At 39.6% G+C, this 17,373-nt stretch overlaps 1 protein-coding gene across 4 annotated transcripts in view; it reads left to right on the top strand.

Annotated features, from left to right (window-relative positions):
• The window catches only part of EYA2 (EYA transcriptional coactivator and phosphatase 2), a 123,543-nt gene that overhangs the window by 93,466 nt on the left and 12,704 nt on the right, over window positions 1–17,373 (top strand). For all 4 annotated transcript variants that reach the window (XM_087720421.1, XM_087720419.1, XM_087720420.1 and 1 more), the window contains exon 10: window positions 12,015–12,104. In XM_087720421.1, the coding sequence (XP_087576547.1) occupies window positions 12,015–12,104 (90 nt within the window). The remainder of the gene's footprint in view (window positions 1–12,014; window positions 12,105–17,373) is intronic.

Below are 17,373 nucleotides of genomic sequence, written 5' to 3' on the forward strand. Positions count from 1 at the left end.
CTGGATTCATCTTTAAACAAGGACAGCTAGATCTCAGCAAGGAGCAGGAACATTTGTTTTATTATTTATTTAATTTTATGTTCCTCCCTCATCTCACTGATAGTGACTCTGGATGGCTAATATGATAAACAGTAAAAATAAGTCAGACAAGTAAATAAAGGAGTTAAATTAAAAACCAAAATGATGGGTAGTCTGAGAGCGGGCATCTTTTCTACTCAGTCAGCCACCCACAATGTAGCAGGCCTTGTCAGGGCCCCAGGCAAAGCAGAAAGCCAGGAGTGTGGGGGCGAACCTCAGTGCCAACGGGACAATATTCCAGAAGCGGGGCCACAGCAGAAAAGGCCTGGATTCTGCCAACCACAATTATTTGGCAGACAGGATCCAGAATAGGCCTTTAACTGCTGGAATGTGTGGGGCAGGCTAATCACATTGGGATGAGACAGCTCCAAAGATACAGGAATATGGCAGTACTGTTCAAATATCTAAAAATATGTCACAGAGAAAAAAATTAAGACTACAGAATATTCTTGACCTAGACTAAAAATGCAAAATAATAGATTTAAATGACCAGAAGAGGTTGCAACCGAATAAGGGGGGGAAAAACCTTGCTGACCATCAGAGCATGTGGACAATAGAATTTGACCAAATCAGCTCTATCATTGCTGCCTCTATGTTGACTTGTGCTTGAAGGAAGTTTTAATATGGAGGTTGAGATTATAAATTTTGTATGTTAAGTTTTTATTTGATTCTGCCATCTTTCCCAAGGCCCCTCCTTTTTCCTTGAAGTCAACCGCTGCCATCCTGATTCATTTGACTAGTCCTTGCAGATATTCCTGCATGCAATGTACTTCTGCATCGCTTTTCTGAAATGCCTAAGACTATCCTTTGTATTATCCTAAGGAGGTTGGACATATTTCTAAATGTATGATCTCTACAAGATTCCTGTCAGTTTTATAGAAAAACTCAGAACATTCCAGACTCATCCAACATTACAGAGAGGGCTAATTAAAAATACTACTCAGGTTTAAAATTATTACCCCTTTATTGCTGTTTACCAAAAGATGTGATCAGAATCTTCCTGCAGAGATTTACAAATGCATCTAAAATCTGTTTCACAATTTTTTTGTTTTGGGAAATCAGATGTTGACAACATGATGTAACTTTAGGCATATTCTTTGCTCCCAGATATGAGATGCAAACTTGGCTTGAGCACAAAATAATTGCAGTTTTCCAGCATACAACATTTAACTAGAGGATTTATCTCCAAATATTATAATGTGTATAATTCACAGCTTTTACATATCTACAAACTTCACAAATATCTAGAAAAACTAGCAGAAGTCTAAAGTAATCAAGTCTTAACTTGTGTAACACTTTTTTTTTACTGATAAACAATAAATTCATTCTCTTTTGATATTACATCATGTTCCTTCTTTCATGTGGTATGGAAAAGGTTATTTGCTATTTATCAGAATGGGATTACTAACTTCGCAGTTATTTAAATAGACTTGACTATTGTAGCAGTGACTGCAGAAATAAAATTTGACATCATTTTATAGTTCTACCAGCTGCTGTAGCTTTATGATATCTACAACAATTGGGATAAGTAAACTGAAGCTTAGATTTATTGCCCTCCTTAAGATTTGAACACATGTAAAAAAAATTCAACATGTTGATGATACAGAAACCTTCTGAAGACTTTTTACAGACTCTACCCTTTCCCTCTGAAAAGAGAGCACATTTGTTTAAAAGTTTGGTTTCTTCAATCTTAAATGCTCCAGTAGCAACTAAAATGAAATATATTATGCACTGTGCTTAACATAACACTGTGCAGGTACTCCTTGACTTAATATCCACAATTGGGACTGGAATTTATTCATTTAAAATATTTATGTCCCCCCCCCATCTTCTAACCCAGAGGTCCATAATCCCTGGGCCAGGCTCCATTCAATATTGGACCAAACAAGCGGTGGGAGAGCACATGCATACAGCTCCACTTGCACAAGCAGCAGGTGAGCATGTGCATGCGTGTATGCATGCACAACTCCACTTGTAAAAGGAGTTAGCAAGCACATATGCGCAAAGCTCCATTTGTGCAAGTGGTGGGCACACATGCCTGCGCTCAACCTCTCCTCTTCCCCCACTCCCCAAGTCCTCTGGAAAGCCAGAAAGGTTGGGGACCGCTGTTGTAACCAATTCTAGGCACCCCAATCAAAAATCTGAATCATTGAGGGAAGCAGTTATTAAGCAAGATGTCACAGATATGGCTATGTGATCTCGTGAATCTTAGGCCCATGAAATTTGAGATAAGGAGTAGATTGATACCTCAGGAGAGTGGGGGAGACCCTGGAAGGCCCATCACAGGCTATAGTGCCCAGTGTGGATACTGAAAGGCCTTGGCCAGCCACTGGCCCCACTGGCATGCATAAATCTGCTGTGGTCCACATGACCTTGGCTGGCTATCAGGCCAACTGGCATGTGGAAATACGTTGCAGCCTGGGCTTAATCCATGCCTCATTAAACCGAGGACGCCCAGCCCACCAGGATCAGGAAACTTAGGTAGAATAGCATTGTTTGGGAACTTCATAAACTTGACAGAGAGGCCTTGAATCCTGTGGATATTATGCAGAGGTGGTATTCAGCAGGTTCTGACCAATTCTGGAGAACCGGTAGCAGAAATTTTGAGCAGTTCAGAGAACCGGTAAATACCACCTCTGACTGGCTCTGCCCCCATCTATACTCTGCCTCCCGAGTCCCAGCTGATCGGGAGGGAATGGAGATTTTACAGTATCTTCCCCTGTTACACCCACCAAGCCATGCCACACCCACCAAGCCACCCCATGCCCACAGAACCAGTAATAAAAACAAAAATGGAATTCCACCACCGATATTATGCCGCCCACTACTTGCCTGGAATGTCCTCCTTTTGGTCCCTATTGGCAATACATATTACACTGGTGAAAAACAAAGGAGACTTGATTGATTGATTGATTGATTGATTATATTTATATGCCGCCCTTTTCCCCGAAGGGGACTCAGGGCGGCTCACAATTCAATCAGGGAAGGAGGTACAGGCAGGGGGATAAAAACAATGAGACATAACAATACAAAATTTAAAAACACACAACAACCATACCATTTGAGAAGGGGGGCAAAAACTCTTTAGCCCCAGGCCTGTCGGAACAGTCAGGCTTTAAGGGCTTTGCGGAAGGCCTGGAGGGTGGTGAGGGTTCGAATCTCCATGGGGAGCTCGTTCCAGAGGGTCGGAGCAGCCACAGAGAAGGCTCTCCTCCGGGTAGTCGCCAGTCGGCATTGGCCGGCGGATGGAATTCGGAAACTTCAGAGGAACCTTGTCGTTTCCATGGCATCAAAGAACCCCTCAACGTAATTTGGATTGATTTGTTTGGTGCTACAATCACAAAGCAATTATTTGTAGGTATGAACCAGCTTTGAGCTATATATGTTTTTAAAAACTATTACTTAATGTGCATTGGAAGAAAGGGAGAAATGTATTATAAGTTATAAAAGCATTAAGCTCATTTCATGGAAGTAACACATGGATGTTTTGCAGGATAAATTTTTTTGAAGAGCTAAGCAAAACTCCCACTTTCAGACTCAATAGGCTGGAGGTGGTATTCAGCAGGTTCTGACCAGTTCTGGAGAATCGGTAGCAGAAATTTTGAGTTTTTCTGAGAACCAGTAAATACCACCTATGACTGGCCCTGCCCCCTTCTATTCTCTGCCTTCTGAGTCCCAGCTGATCGGGAAGAAATGTGGATTTTGCAGTGACCTTCCCCTGGAGTGGGGAGGGAATAGAGATTTCACAATATCCTTTCCCTGCCACACCCACCAAGCTACGCGCACCAAGCCATTCCACGCCCACCAAGCCACACCCACAGAACTGGTAGTAAAAATTTTGAATCCCACCACTGCAATAGGCAAATCTCATGTCAAGCCCAGTTCTTCCATTAGAACTGTAGGCAATGCACTAGGAAATTGTTCTCCCACAAAATTACTTGGTAAAGATTATGCAATCCATTTTAATCACTATTGAAAAGCAGTATTTCTTCAGACAGGTTGTTACTATAAAAATAAAGTCAAGGTAAAAGATATACATAATGATAGAGAAAAAAGGGTTAAGGCAGAAATAAGTATACAAAGATAAGAAATGAATATATCAAGTATTACGTTCTGCAGGAGATAATTAGCTATCGGTCTTAAGAGTATAATCAAAGGGGGGAAAACAAGAAAGACTGAAAAACTTCTGATGTGGAGATTCCCCCCCCAATAGAAATGACTGCATGCGCTCACCTTCCCTTGGTAGTTGTGTCAATGGTGAAATTATATTAATTGCGCTAGTTCTCATACTCTTTGTACTCAGTAGGTTTCCCATGCAAATCTTGCAATATAATCCATCGTTAATTACACAATGACAGGCATTAGTTCCCTCATTGCAAAACCAGTATATATTAAAACAAAATCTCTGGACAACTGAGGTCAGCGTAAGACTTGTGAACACCTGGTGTGTTTTGACATTGTTCTAAGGTTGTTGTCTTTTCTCTTTTCTGGCTTTTGGATCTCAGCAGGTGGGCTGCAAATGGGAAAGTCTATTATACTAATGCTTTTTAGTACTAAGACACAGGAAAGGAAACACAATCGGAGTGAAGTAATGATTTTCCATGGGAGAAAAAAAAATCACCTACTAGTTTTTAAAACAGTTTCTCTTGCTCATAAGATATTTTCATTGCTGGAATGCATTCCTTGTTCATATCCTGAGCTCTTTTGTTCTAGAATTACTTTACGTGAAAATTCTAGAAAGTTCTGAATTTTTTTTTAACCTGGCAGATATTTCATGGGATGAGGTGGTGTGCTGAGAATGCAGGAAGGCAGGATAATAATCAAGTGGTGTTAAAATCATAACTTTTGTTGTTTGATGGCATATTGCATGGTTTCAATCAGAATGGGCAATTTATGGATTTTCCAAAATCTTGTAAATACATGGGATATGTCCCAAAGCATAGATTTTGGTTTGTTTGTTTAAGACATGGCATATATGTACATTGAACATTGTTTCTGCCAGTCTGGGCCTTTTTGAGGTGCTTGAGGGCTCCCATTCTCTTCAATGCCATAGGACACTTAGAATATAGTGCTGCCAGTACTTGGTCTTTCATTAGCCAGCTTTTGAGCTCATTTGGTGCTGGTGCTCTATCTCCCATTTCATGGGAAAGGCATGCTAGGCCTTTTATCACCCATGTCAGAGCTCTGGGCTTTGCTTAGGACATCAATGTCACCAACATTCAATTTTACCATCAACATTCCCTCCAATTGCCTATGAATTCCGTGGTGTCTTTGAAATGTTAGCTCTCTTTAGCTTTCTTCTATCTTCTTTCTTGGCTTTTTTCCAATGGTGAAATTCAAATTTTTTTTTACTACCGGTTCTGTGGCCGTGGCTTGGTGGGCATGGTGTGGCTTGGTGGGCATGGCAAGGGAAGGATACTGCAAAATCTCCATTTCCTTCCCATTCCAGGGGAAAGATACTGCAAAATCTCCATTCCCAACCACTCTGGGGCCAGCCAGAGGTGGCATTTGCCGGTTCAACAAACTACTCAAAATTCCCGCTACCAGTTCTCCAGAACTTGTCCAAACCTGCTAGATTTCACCCCTGCTTTTTTCCAACTCTTCCCTCTTTTCTGTCTTCTCCCTCACTGATGCACAGCCAAGCCCCTTTTAAAGGGCAGGCTTGCAAATTTGAAAGAGTAGGGACCCTTGAAGAAAAAGGGAAAGAAACGATGAAGGCACGGGCATTTTCTACCAGTACCTACCCTTCTCTTTATAAATGCTGAAAGTGTCTCAGCAATGGCAGCACTAAGTTTACCTTGTCTGCAGCTAAGCAATCTTGGGCTTCTAATAACTGGCTGGAAAACCAGCAGAAAATTTCAGGCTAGATTGGAAAGACAGGCAAGAAGTTCCAAAGTCCAGGGTCCATAATGGAGATGGTCTGCCACCTGTATAGTCGATACACTATATCATGGGTGTCAAACTCAAGGCCTGCGGGCCAGATCCGGCCCACTGGGTGCTTAGATCTGACCTGCAGGGCTGCATGCGGGCCCTCCCAAGCTCTGTTTTCACTGGCAGAGAGTTGCAGGAGGCCGTCCCAGCCAAAAACGGAGATCGGGAGCCCATTTTCGCTGGCAGAGCATTCGGGCCACCAAAGGCACCCCTGACATGAGTGACATCAAGCTGGCCATACCCCCCCCAGCCTCCCCCCCCCAAGGTGAAACACAACCCTGATGTGGCCCTCAATGAAATGAAATTTGACACCCCTGCTCTATACAGTCTTTTTTATGACATTCTTAACAGGCAAGTATTCGAATTTGACAAAGTAGTATCTTTTTGTTAACAGTATGAGTTAAGAATAGAATTATATTCTGAATAATCACTTAATTAAACACCCTTTTCAAATATTGTCTCCCTATAATATACTTAACTCAAAATATAAAGCAGGATGGAGTGTAATTTGTCAATGGGTCATTCACGAAAAGTTCTCATAAAAATGAGTAGAGTTGAGATTTAATGTGCAGTTACCAAAGTAATTTTGTCTTAAAATTAGTTCCTTATCTGAAAAACAGTGGAAATGTTGTTTGAACTTTTACTAGCTAAGACTTTACTTTTACTATTCCTGTACTAGGAAGAAGTCAAAACTGGCACTTAAAAAGTTAATTGTAGGGAGTCAAATCCACTTGTTTGGTTTGTAAAGGTTCTCAATGCTTGAGTTCAGATCAACTGTCTGCTTCTCCCTTGACCTCTATTAGCCAATTCAGAGTGGCATGTATTCTTTGCTTTGTTTGGGAATTGGCCTAATAAGTATGGGCCCCATCAGGACTGTACAAGCATCTAAGGAGTCCTCCATTCCTTTGACAAACATGAGGCAAAGTGCTTAAGAACATCTGTTTATTTTATTTCTTTAATGAGAAAACCTTCACTCTTCTTCCTGGTTCAGCTGTGTTTATTTACATTTTGTTACTCATGTGCACTGGGTACCTTAGAATATTAAAAGCCATTGGAGCCTATTAAGAGACACCCCTCTTGAAAAATGAAACTTAGAAGGGAAAAGGACAAGCCTTTCTAAAGAAAGACACAATTCTTTGGAAGTCTATCAAATAGATTATAAAAACAAATATGCTTTAATTCATAAATGGCTGGATTAACTCAATATGAATGAAATTTGGAAAAGGTTTTTTTTTTAGGAAGTTGGAAATATTTGCTTTAAGCAGATGAAAGCCAAATCATGTATTCAATGCTAAATAATAAAAGCATATAATGAATGCAGGCAGCTTCAAGGCATTTTGAATGTCTTGCATTTAGCGCAAGATAGCTGGAATAGAATGCGCTATGATGTAGAGCAGGGGTGTCAAATTCAATTTCATTGAGGTCTGCATCAGGGTTGCGTTTGACCTCAGGGGGTGGTGGCCAGGGTTGCCATGGCCAGCTCGACATCACTTGTATGGTCACTTGGTGGACCGAGAGCTCTGCCAGTGAAAACAGAGCCTGGGAGGGCTGCATGTGGCCCTCTGAGCTCCATTTTTGCTGGCAGAAGCACCACGCACCGGTCCTTTGCTATTTCCAGGGCAGCTTCACGGGCCAGATCTAAGCACCTCGGGGACCAAGTGTGGCCTGCAGGCCTTGAATTTGACACCCTTGGTATAGGGTATCTACTATATAGGTGGCAGACCTTCTCCATTATGGTCCCTGGACTTTGGAACTTTTTGAATAACAATATCCAATGGGACATTCAAAATGAAGCCAAATCATGATCATATGACAGAAATCCAATAAGGCAGTATGAATTATAAATAAATAACCCCACCTGTCCCAGGGCATGTTAAAAGACTCAGATGTTTAAAGATTTGCAAGTTCACAACAGGGTTGGGACCCCTTAGACCTCAGGGGGAATCTATTCTGTAGGGCAGAAGGGTCACAGGGATGTTTTCTGCCAACTCAAGGATCGTTAGATAAACCTTCAAATTAAGAGTGGGAAATGCCTTACAAAAATAGAAAAGCTCTTTTCTTCATGCATATAGATTAGATGATTAGATTAGATTAGATTAGATTAGCTAACCCTAACCTTAACCCTGACCCCAGAAAGTTGCTGGGTGACTTAGAGTGCATAAGTTAAAACCAGAACTAAAAAATCTCGATAGGACTACACAGCATTCCCAACATTCAAAAACAGACTCAGCGGAGACAGGCCTGGAAGTGGGATATCTTGAGGGAGTCGGGATTTATACATATCAGAGGGCAAAGCCTGCAACAGAAAAGACACAGGAAACATTTAATTGAGTGGAGTTGAAGGGCATCCAGGCTGCTGAAAGGCACCAGATATACAATAGAACAGTGGTTGTCAACTTGCGGTCTGCAGATCCCTGGGGCCCATGAAGTGACAGGGAGTCCACAAAGTCCTGAGGAAATGTTATGATTTAAGTCTTGAGTTAAGTCTTAGTGGTCCATGGCCATGGTCAGTGGCCACAAAAGGTATTTAAAGGGGGTCCATGGTGAAAAAAAAGATGGAGAACCACTGCAATAGAAGATACAAGCTCTCTTGTATACAACATTTTCTTCCAGTCAGTCTGGTTGGAAGAGGAAAGCGGCGATAGTATTTGGCATAGTTGGAAAAACACCATACATATCTTTAAAACAGCAAAAAGATTTTAATATTCCTGCTAGCAATTATCTTGACTCATTAAACCATTCTGCTATATACATAGTTGTCTCAATTTTTGCTATGATTTTTTTTAAAAAATCTCTTTTAAACATTTGAAAGTATACTGTGTTTTTCCTTCTTCTGTATACAAGATTTTTATATTAATCCTGCTTGCGCCTGTGCCTCCTGGCAACCATTAATTTGCCATTATGTGAATTTGTTTTATGAAAAGATTCATGACTGCTTGTAAAAAAAACAGTTGTCAAAAGAGACCCAGTCTGACTCTTTTATTGACATAAATGATTCCCCTAAGCAACATTTTAAAATAAATAATTAGAGAAGAATGGAACAAACGGCATTGGTGGAGGCAAGTAGAATTTGTTCTGGAACTCAAACAAACTTGCTTAAATGCTAAGTGGTATAATTGCTTTCTTATATTCTCATCAAGGCATAACACTCAACAACTAAAGAATAAAGGTAGCCTATCCTCACTCAGGCATGTGGCACACTCTCTTTTCTCCCACTCCCAATCTCCTTTCTTTCTAGTTAATACAAGCAAACAAACTGGTTCCATTTCCAAGTAATTAAACCAAATTAAAACCATTAAACTCTTTGGTGACAACTTTATTATTAAACTAACCACAAAGATGAGATTTAACTTGGAAGCTTTTGCATTGTGCAGTAATCTGCCTTTCACCTTTGGCTGACACCTCCAAGAGATAACCCCCCCCTTTCCTCCCTGTAGAATGGAAATCTGACAAATACGCTTAATTAATGCTTTCTTCCTGGTGGAAAAGTCATTATTTGTTCATGGCATCAGCAAGTACTTGGCAGGAAGGTAGAAAAGTCTGATTGTTTCAATACAAGAGTCGCTGCTGCTTGGAGCTTTTTGTCTGTGTGGCTTGTTTTTTTTAGAAATGCCAGAGAGATGTAGAAGTTCATGACACAAACACTTGGAATATCAGATGATTTGACACCTGGGTAAGATGGAAGAGCACTCGAGCCCTGGCCATTCACGAGTGGCAGCGTACAAGTCTTAACAGTTTACCACTTAAAACCTAAGCCTGACTGTGAATGATTTGGAAGCACAAACTGAAAAGACAAAGAGTGACTTGCGTTTGAGAGATTGCCAAAGATAAAATTTGCCTCGAACTTCCTGTTACAATGTCAGCAGGGGTTGTTGTACTGGTGATGATGGAGGAAGGGGAGTTGAGGGAGAATTGCACGCAGAAGTCCAGCCAAATTTATACAGACTTTTTTTTTTTAAAAAGGAGGCAGAAATAACTAAGTACATTTTAAAACAAGTCTAAGCAAATGTTTGTTTGTTGTTTGTTTTCAAAATTAAACTAAGAGCCAGGGTTTCAGAGCCTGAAATGATTTTGGGACAGTGAGTTTCATAGGTAAAGGTAAAGGTTCCCCTCACACATATGTGCCAGTCTTTCCCAACTCTAGGGGGCGGTGCTCATCTCCGTTTCAAAGCTGAAGAGCCAGTACTGTCCAAAGACGTCTCTGTGGTCATGTGGCTGGCATGACTAAACAGCAAAGGCGCACAGAACACTGTTACCTTTCCACCAAAATGGTCCCTATTTTTATACTTGTATTTTTACATGCTTTCGAACTGCTAGGTTGGCAGACAAGTAACAGGAGCTCACTCCGTTATGAGACGCTAGGGATTTGAACCGCCGAACTGCCGACCTTTCTGATTGACAAGCTCAGCGTCTTAGCCACTGAGCCACCGTGTCCCATTTCATAATTTCATAATCATGCTAATAAACACAAGTGAGGAACTCCAACAGAGTGTTGCAAACAGGCCTTCCGTGCACTCATACGCTTTAGTTCACATTCACTTTCATCTGTGGAATAGTATCTCAATGAGTTGAACTATTTTTCTTTTTTTCAGTAAGAGGAAATGTTCCCATTCAAGCTGGCATCAAACAAATTATTCTGTTCAAAGCTTAAACTCGGAATATTTATTACAGAGCAAAGCACAGATTATGGAGGATAAACTAAGTAGGACCACATGTGTAAATCTCTGACAATAATCTTTCCTATCCACCACCATCCTGATCAAAGTTGAGTCACAAAGTGTGATATCGGGACTACTTGACTTTCATGGGGTTGTTGCATTTTTAAAGCTAGTGTAGATTTTTAAGATAGAAAACCAGGTTGAGCGGTCCATGTATTCCATTGCATTTGTATTGGTATGGTGACCCTCTGATAAGATCAAAATCACATGTTTAATATCACAGCAACCTTCAAGGTTAAGCCAGAATATAGTAGTAGTATCCTATCCAAGCTATGTGATTTCCCACTTTCATGGTGATCTGTTCCTTTGACTTTAATGTCTATCATTAAAATTATTCCTTTGGAAAATAAGAATGTGAATTAGGATTCCTATGAGAACTAAGCAGTGCAGAGATGGTAGTGGGGATTCTAAATGGAAAATACTACACTCGCACAAAATTATTCAGATGAGCTCATCACAAAACAAGTGAAGCTGCTACTTGATGTGATTTGTGTGATGTTCTTACACTACACGGAATTATTTTTGAAGCAAGAGTCCTGAACCCTTGATCAGGGTTCAAGCATTTCTCTTGATTAGTTTTGCACTAACTATTAGTAATTACCCATAGTAATTACTGGTAGCACCCAGCAAAACACAACTTCTTATGTACAGGTTCTAGCTTATAGGCATAGAGTGTGTGCTTTTTATCACAAACAAGGGTAAACAAGGTTTGCAAAGGTTTTAGAAATGTTTTAGATGTGCAAGCACAATCACAACACCTATAGCCTATTCATCAAAATAGTCCTCCTTCTACAGCAGAAAATATCCTTTCAGAATTAAAGCCCATAATATTTACTTTCTTGAATTTTCACTCTGTCAAAACATTTCATTTCATTTCATTTTCCCTTTATTTGTATGCCGCCCTTTTCCCTGGGGGGACTCAGGGCGGCTCACAGTTCAAAAAGGGGGAGGGGAAGGACAAACAATTTCCAACATAAGGACAATACAACATATTAAAAGAAACACAACAGTCACACAATTCGAGTGGGGTCAGAATCTTAACCCCAGGCCAGCCGGGACAGCCAGATCTTTAGGGCAGCGCGGAAGGACTGGAGGGTGGTGAGGGTCCGAATCTCCACGGGGAGTTCGTTCCAGAGGGTCGGAGCAGCCACCGAGAAGGCTCTCCTCCGGGTAGTTGCCAGTCTACACTGGCTGGATGATGGAATTCGGAGGAGGCCTAATCTATGCGATCGTATCGGTCTACAGATAGGTAGAAAAACATAAATAGCTTTTATTTTTCCCCAACAGGACACTACTACATCAGTTCGGATAGGCCTTATGATGGAAGAAATGATTTTCAATCTTGCAGATACACACCTGTTCTTTAATGACCTGGAGGTAAGTACTGATTTTGTTTCATTTTATTTCTTCTCTCGTCTAACTGGGAATTATGAAGACTGGAGGGCACTAGAATGGAGGTGCTGGCTCAAACAATCATCATTTGTTTCTTTTCTGCCTTTTATCAAGCAAAGCAAAAAATTCTGAGTAAAGTTCAACTTAATCATGGCCTGAGGCTTCTCCACCGAGGACTACTTTGAAGGTTGCAGATGATTCTTGGTTCATATCCCATGCATCAAAGTTAGGAAAAGAAAACTAAAACAGATATGCATACATGTTTGCTTCTGTAATCTTCCTGTTTCATAATACAAGTATGGAAGTCACTCAGCTAGTTAATAATAAACAAATGGAAATAGTTGTCACACCTTAGTAAGAACTACAGTGAATGCGCTTCCTCTTATTTGAACATGTTTGCTTTCTTGTTTCATTTAGTTGCAATGTTAACAAATGTACTGCTTCACATCTGGGTATTTGATGTTTCTAAATAAATTTTGGACCACCAAAACCATCTAAGGAACAACATATCTGTGGAGTTCTTGCTGCTCTCTGAGCTGGATTGTTTTCTTGTAGGTGTTTCACTACCCAACTAGGTAACATCATCAGTTCATTTATTAGTCCACTGATGATGTTACCTAGTTGAGTAATGAAACATCTGCAAGCAAACCACCCAGCTCAGAGAGCATCAAGGACTCCACAGGTCAATCCTGGGCTACATATATTCTCTTCTATTAGAATAATATATCTACTATGAATTGCTGTAGCAACCACGCAAACAAGATTATTATCTCACTCCCAAATTCTAAAATAGTTAGAAAGAAAAAGGTTATCTTTCTCCCCTCTACTTAATTCATTTCCACATAATAGGAAATTTAGGATTATGACTTGTGGTATAGTCAAAGATTGCATACTTTCTCTGTAAATTATGCAAACTTTTAATTTATCTGGTCATTTAGCAGACATCAGGTATGTTTATAGTACAGGCAAGGAAACCAGGTCTTTAAGGTCTTAAAAAAAGCCTTCAGGGTTGGGAGCCATCATGATCTCAGATTGTTTCTGGATTAGTAAGCGCTCCATCTTTCTGGCATTAAATTTAGTACTTCTCATGAAGTCCCTCACAACTACCAGACACCAAGTAAGAACTTCCATCAGTTTACCTGCTTGGCCACGGATGGAAATAAAAGGTTAGGTATTGTCAGCTAAACATGCTCTCTTTTTCTTTCTCTTTTACCAATCTGGAATTCACAAATCTGAAGACAGTTTTAAAATGCTTTAGACTGTTATAGTGCTTTTTACTAGATTAAATAATAGCTAAAGTTTAATAAGTTAAGCACAAAATTTAACAACTGGGAACTACGTATTCAGAATCTGGGCATTTCCAGTATAGTGACACATGTGGCAAACTGGGTCCTCTGACTAAAATAAATGTGCTATACACAACCACAAAATAAAGTTACAGAGCTAAAATTATATTCAGTTTAGTTTACGCAGCTGAATGTAGCAGTTTGTGTTGTGTTGTGGTTGAAATATCCATGGATAACATACCATTCCTTTCAACAGGTTACCAAAGAAAATAAACAATTTTATAACATCAGTTTAGTTTCATAAATATTTAGAATGCACCTATAATTATTATTAGATTCTACTTGTTAATAGTAATTTCCACCTACCAAATACTTTAGGGTCAAAATTCTGCCTATTTTTAAAGTAAAATGCATGTAAAAGTCCTGGTATGTGATTTTTATTAGTATTCACTTCAGTGAATATAGTATTATATTAATAGTATACAGTATTATAATAATAGAGTGAATTCAGTTGAATTGGAATATTTCAAGATGGAAACGAATATGCAGCTCTCCCCAAAACATGTTGTTTGTTACTTCATTAATTTTAAAAACTTATAAATAGAAACTATGAAGACCCTTGATCAGGATTGTGCTAAATGCGAAATATAGACTGAACATCCATAGAATAATTATGAGCGAGAAAAAGAGGGAGGGAGGGAGGGAGAGAGAGAGAGAGAGAGAGAGAGAGACAGACACACACACACAGAGAGAGAGAGAGAGAGAACAGAAATCATGGGAAGGAAGAGAGATCCCATTGATCCTGAGGTAACTTCACTTCCCCTGTTTAGAGAAAGAAAAGAGAGATTTTCATTATATAGGGGTTATCCTGGGAGTTAAAGTCCACACATCTTAAAGCTGCCAAGATCGAGAACAGAATATTTCAGCTCCTCTCTTTGAATTATAGTTCCACTTCTAATTGTGCCCCCCTTAGTGATTGCTATTTATAGTTAATAAAAGATGTACCATGCAATTTGGCCCTCATTTCTTTGCTAATTAGAGCTTAAATCAAAGATAATTTGGCTCGGGGCTTGTGGTTTTGGATAGCAAAACACTAGGGGCAATAAAAATGGAACAAATATACTTCTTCCATCTTTCTTTAATGGCAAAAATCAAAAGAATTAAAAAATATATTTTAAAAAAATGATCTTTTTTTTCTACTTCAACGAAGAGCCAGTTTGATCTAGCAACTAAGGTACCAGGCTAGAAACCATGAAACTCTGAATTCTAGTCCTGCCTTAGGTATGAAAGCCAGCTTGGGTGACTTTGGGCTAATCACTCTCTCCCCCACCTCATAGAGTTGTTGTTGTGCAGAAAAAAAAGAGGAGGAAGATTATGTATGTTCGCTACCTTGAGTTCCCTTTAAAGTAATAAAGGTGGCATAAAATTCTAATAAATAAATAGCTTATCAGAAAAAGATGTGATCATTAATTAATTAATATGTTTAAATGTGTCAGAATCTGAACTTTTTTTTTTCTTGTGTGTGTCAAAAGAATGTAAAATTCTTCCCCAAAAAGTTTCATTTTTCACCTCTTAAAAATATCACTGGCCTCTTCATTCCGGGAACCTAATAGTTCTTTCATGCTGAAGTTCCCCAAATACTGAGCCAGGAAGTAGTCAAAAGTCCCAATTCATCTGTTTAGCAATTCTACAGGAGTAAATACTGTGTGACAGTTGATGGAAACCGATGCTCAAATTCTGGTTAGAGTGGATCTCTCAGGATTCAAACTGAATGAGATGTAGGAGACAGAATAGACAGAAATACATTGACTAAAACTGAAGGAGAACAGAGCATTTGATCAGAGTATTAGGGGACATGCTTGACACTTTTTTAAAGCGTCATTTTTCTGAGCAAAAGTGCTTTCCCCATCAGCTTGCTTTTACTCCTTTAGGTGGCTCAGTGGTTAAGACGCTGAGCTTGTTGATCAGAAAGGTTGGCAGTTTGGTGGTTTGAATCCCTAGCGCTGCATAACGGAGTGAGCTCCTGTTACTTGTCCCAGCTTCTGCCAACCTAGCAGTTCGAAAGCATATAAAAAATGCAAGTATAAAAATAGGAACCACCTTTGGTGGGAAGGTAACAGCATTCCGTGCGCCTTCGGCATTTAGTCATACCGACCACATGACCACAGAGACATCTTCGGACAGCGCTGGCTCTCACCTTTACCTTTACCTTAGGACCTGTAGAAGAAATGCTTGTGAGAACTTTTGATCAGAGGAAACAGTGAGCGTTCATTAGATTGGTAGACCTGGGTGTCTGCACTACAATCTTAAAAACAAAACAGTGGATGAGATGCTCAGAAGGTCTCATCAAGTCTGGCCTAAAGCAGGAAAGAATCTTGAAAGAAGAGAATACTAAGCATGCAATATGCCACACCACCACCAAGTGGTTTAGGAAGGGATGTGCAACTTATTTGATCCCACAATCACAATTGCAAATTAGTATGTATGAAATTGTATGAGGGATGAAGCATCAGATTAGGTTTTTTCCATTCAGCTCAGATGCAACATAATCTTTTGTTGTTTCAGTTGCATAGGAAGTTCCTTCAGGTGTAGTCTCAACTAGGTTTTGTATTTTTAAAAAACTTGGTTGTCATATTAACTATTTCATTAGTTAATTCAGTTTGCCTCATTGGAATAAAATGTATTTTAGTTAAAAATAATAATTTAAATCAGGTTTGGAGACTTGTCCCATTAATTCTTTGCACACACCCTCACCCCCCGGTATGCCACAATTCTACAAAAGAAATTCAGTAATATATTGATCTGTTTTGATGGTGTAATTTTTAGGTTTTTTTTAGTTTTCTTCCTCTGCAAATTTAATACTTTGGGATTTCTGCTGATTAATGACTGCAGTAAACTTACCTGAATTCGAATCCATTGGGATTACAACAGGCTATAAATAATGTTAAATAAATAAAATTAATAAAACCTAAGTAGAGGTCTCTTATCAGATTATATAATGGAATATCTGTGTGTGTCTCCACATATGGGTAATGTTTTGCCAAATCTAATAAATTATTTATTTACCATTTGTAATTGATACCTGTGGTATCATTATGATACTTTTTAGTTGAATCTGCAATTTTATAGTTTTCATTTTTCAAAATGTTGGCTTGGACTGGATTGTTTCTTTGAATTTTGAAATCCTATTTCTCCTTATTGATAAAATCCAAAATCCATCTGAGTATACGCTGTCTCTTGTAGAGTTACTTTCATTACTTCACATTTAATTACCCAATGAAATGCTCTAAATATTAATACATGATAACACATGCTTTGCAGAGGTGGGTTCTGGCAGTCACTACTGCCGGTTCGCTCGTGGGTGCACTATGCACACGCTTAATGTGTGATGCACATGCATGCACAGAGCAATAAGGATTGCTCTGCGCATGCGCAGAAGCAAAAAACAAGATGGCAACACCTACACCACTACCAGGAGAACCAGTTCAGGGGGGTGGCAGGCCTGGGTTGCTGCCAGTTCCAGCGATCCAGGCCGCCAAACTACTACCAGTTCGGCCGAACTGATCCAAACTGATAGGAACCCACCACTGATGCTTTGGGAGACCATAAGTCATGTCCATGTTTATTTTAACTGCATACGTGGCCAGCATGAGATCCACTAATCAAATAACCCTACAGTATAACATCTTAGCATATCAAACCTAACAGATGTGAACCCTGCACTTAGAAATAACTCATTGCCACTCTTTAGTTGAGAAAAACGTGAGCTTTACATTCAATCACCCAGATGTTCACTTCTTCCTGCCTTCCTCAACAACTCTCAAAAGCAAAATCTGCAAGAATAAAAAATTAGTCTGGTAACATAATAATGGAGTAAAAACTATGATCTACATTCTTGCCTTGTCCAGTTTTGCTGCATTTTGCCCAGTAACATGATAGTATCAGTCAGCAGTGGACTATGAGGTAGT

Source organism: Thamnophis sirtalis, unplaced genomic scaffold (genome assembly GCF_051295495.1).
Source record: "Thamnophis sirtalis isolate CommonGarterSnake01/CBP01778 unplaced genomic scaffold, rThaSir2_p1.2 scaffold_7, whole genome shotgun sequence".
NCBI classification, from domain to species: Eukaryota; Metazoa; Chordata; class Lepidosauria; order Squamata; family Natricidae; genus Thamnophis; species Thamnophis sirtalis.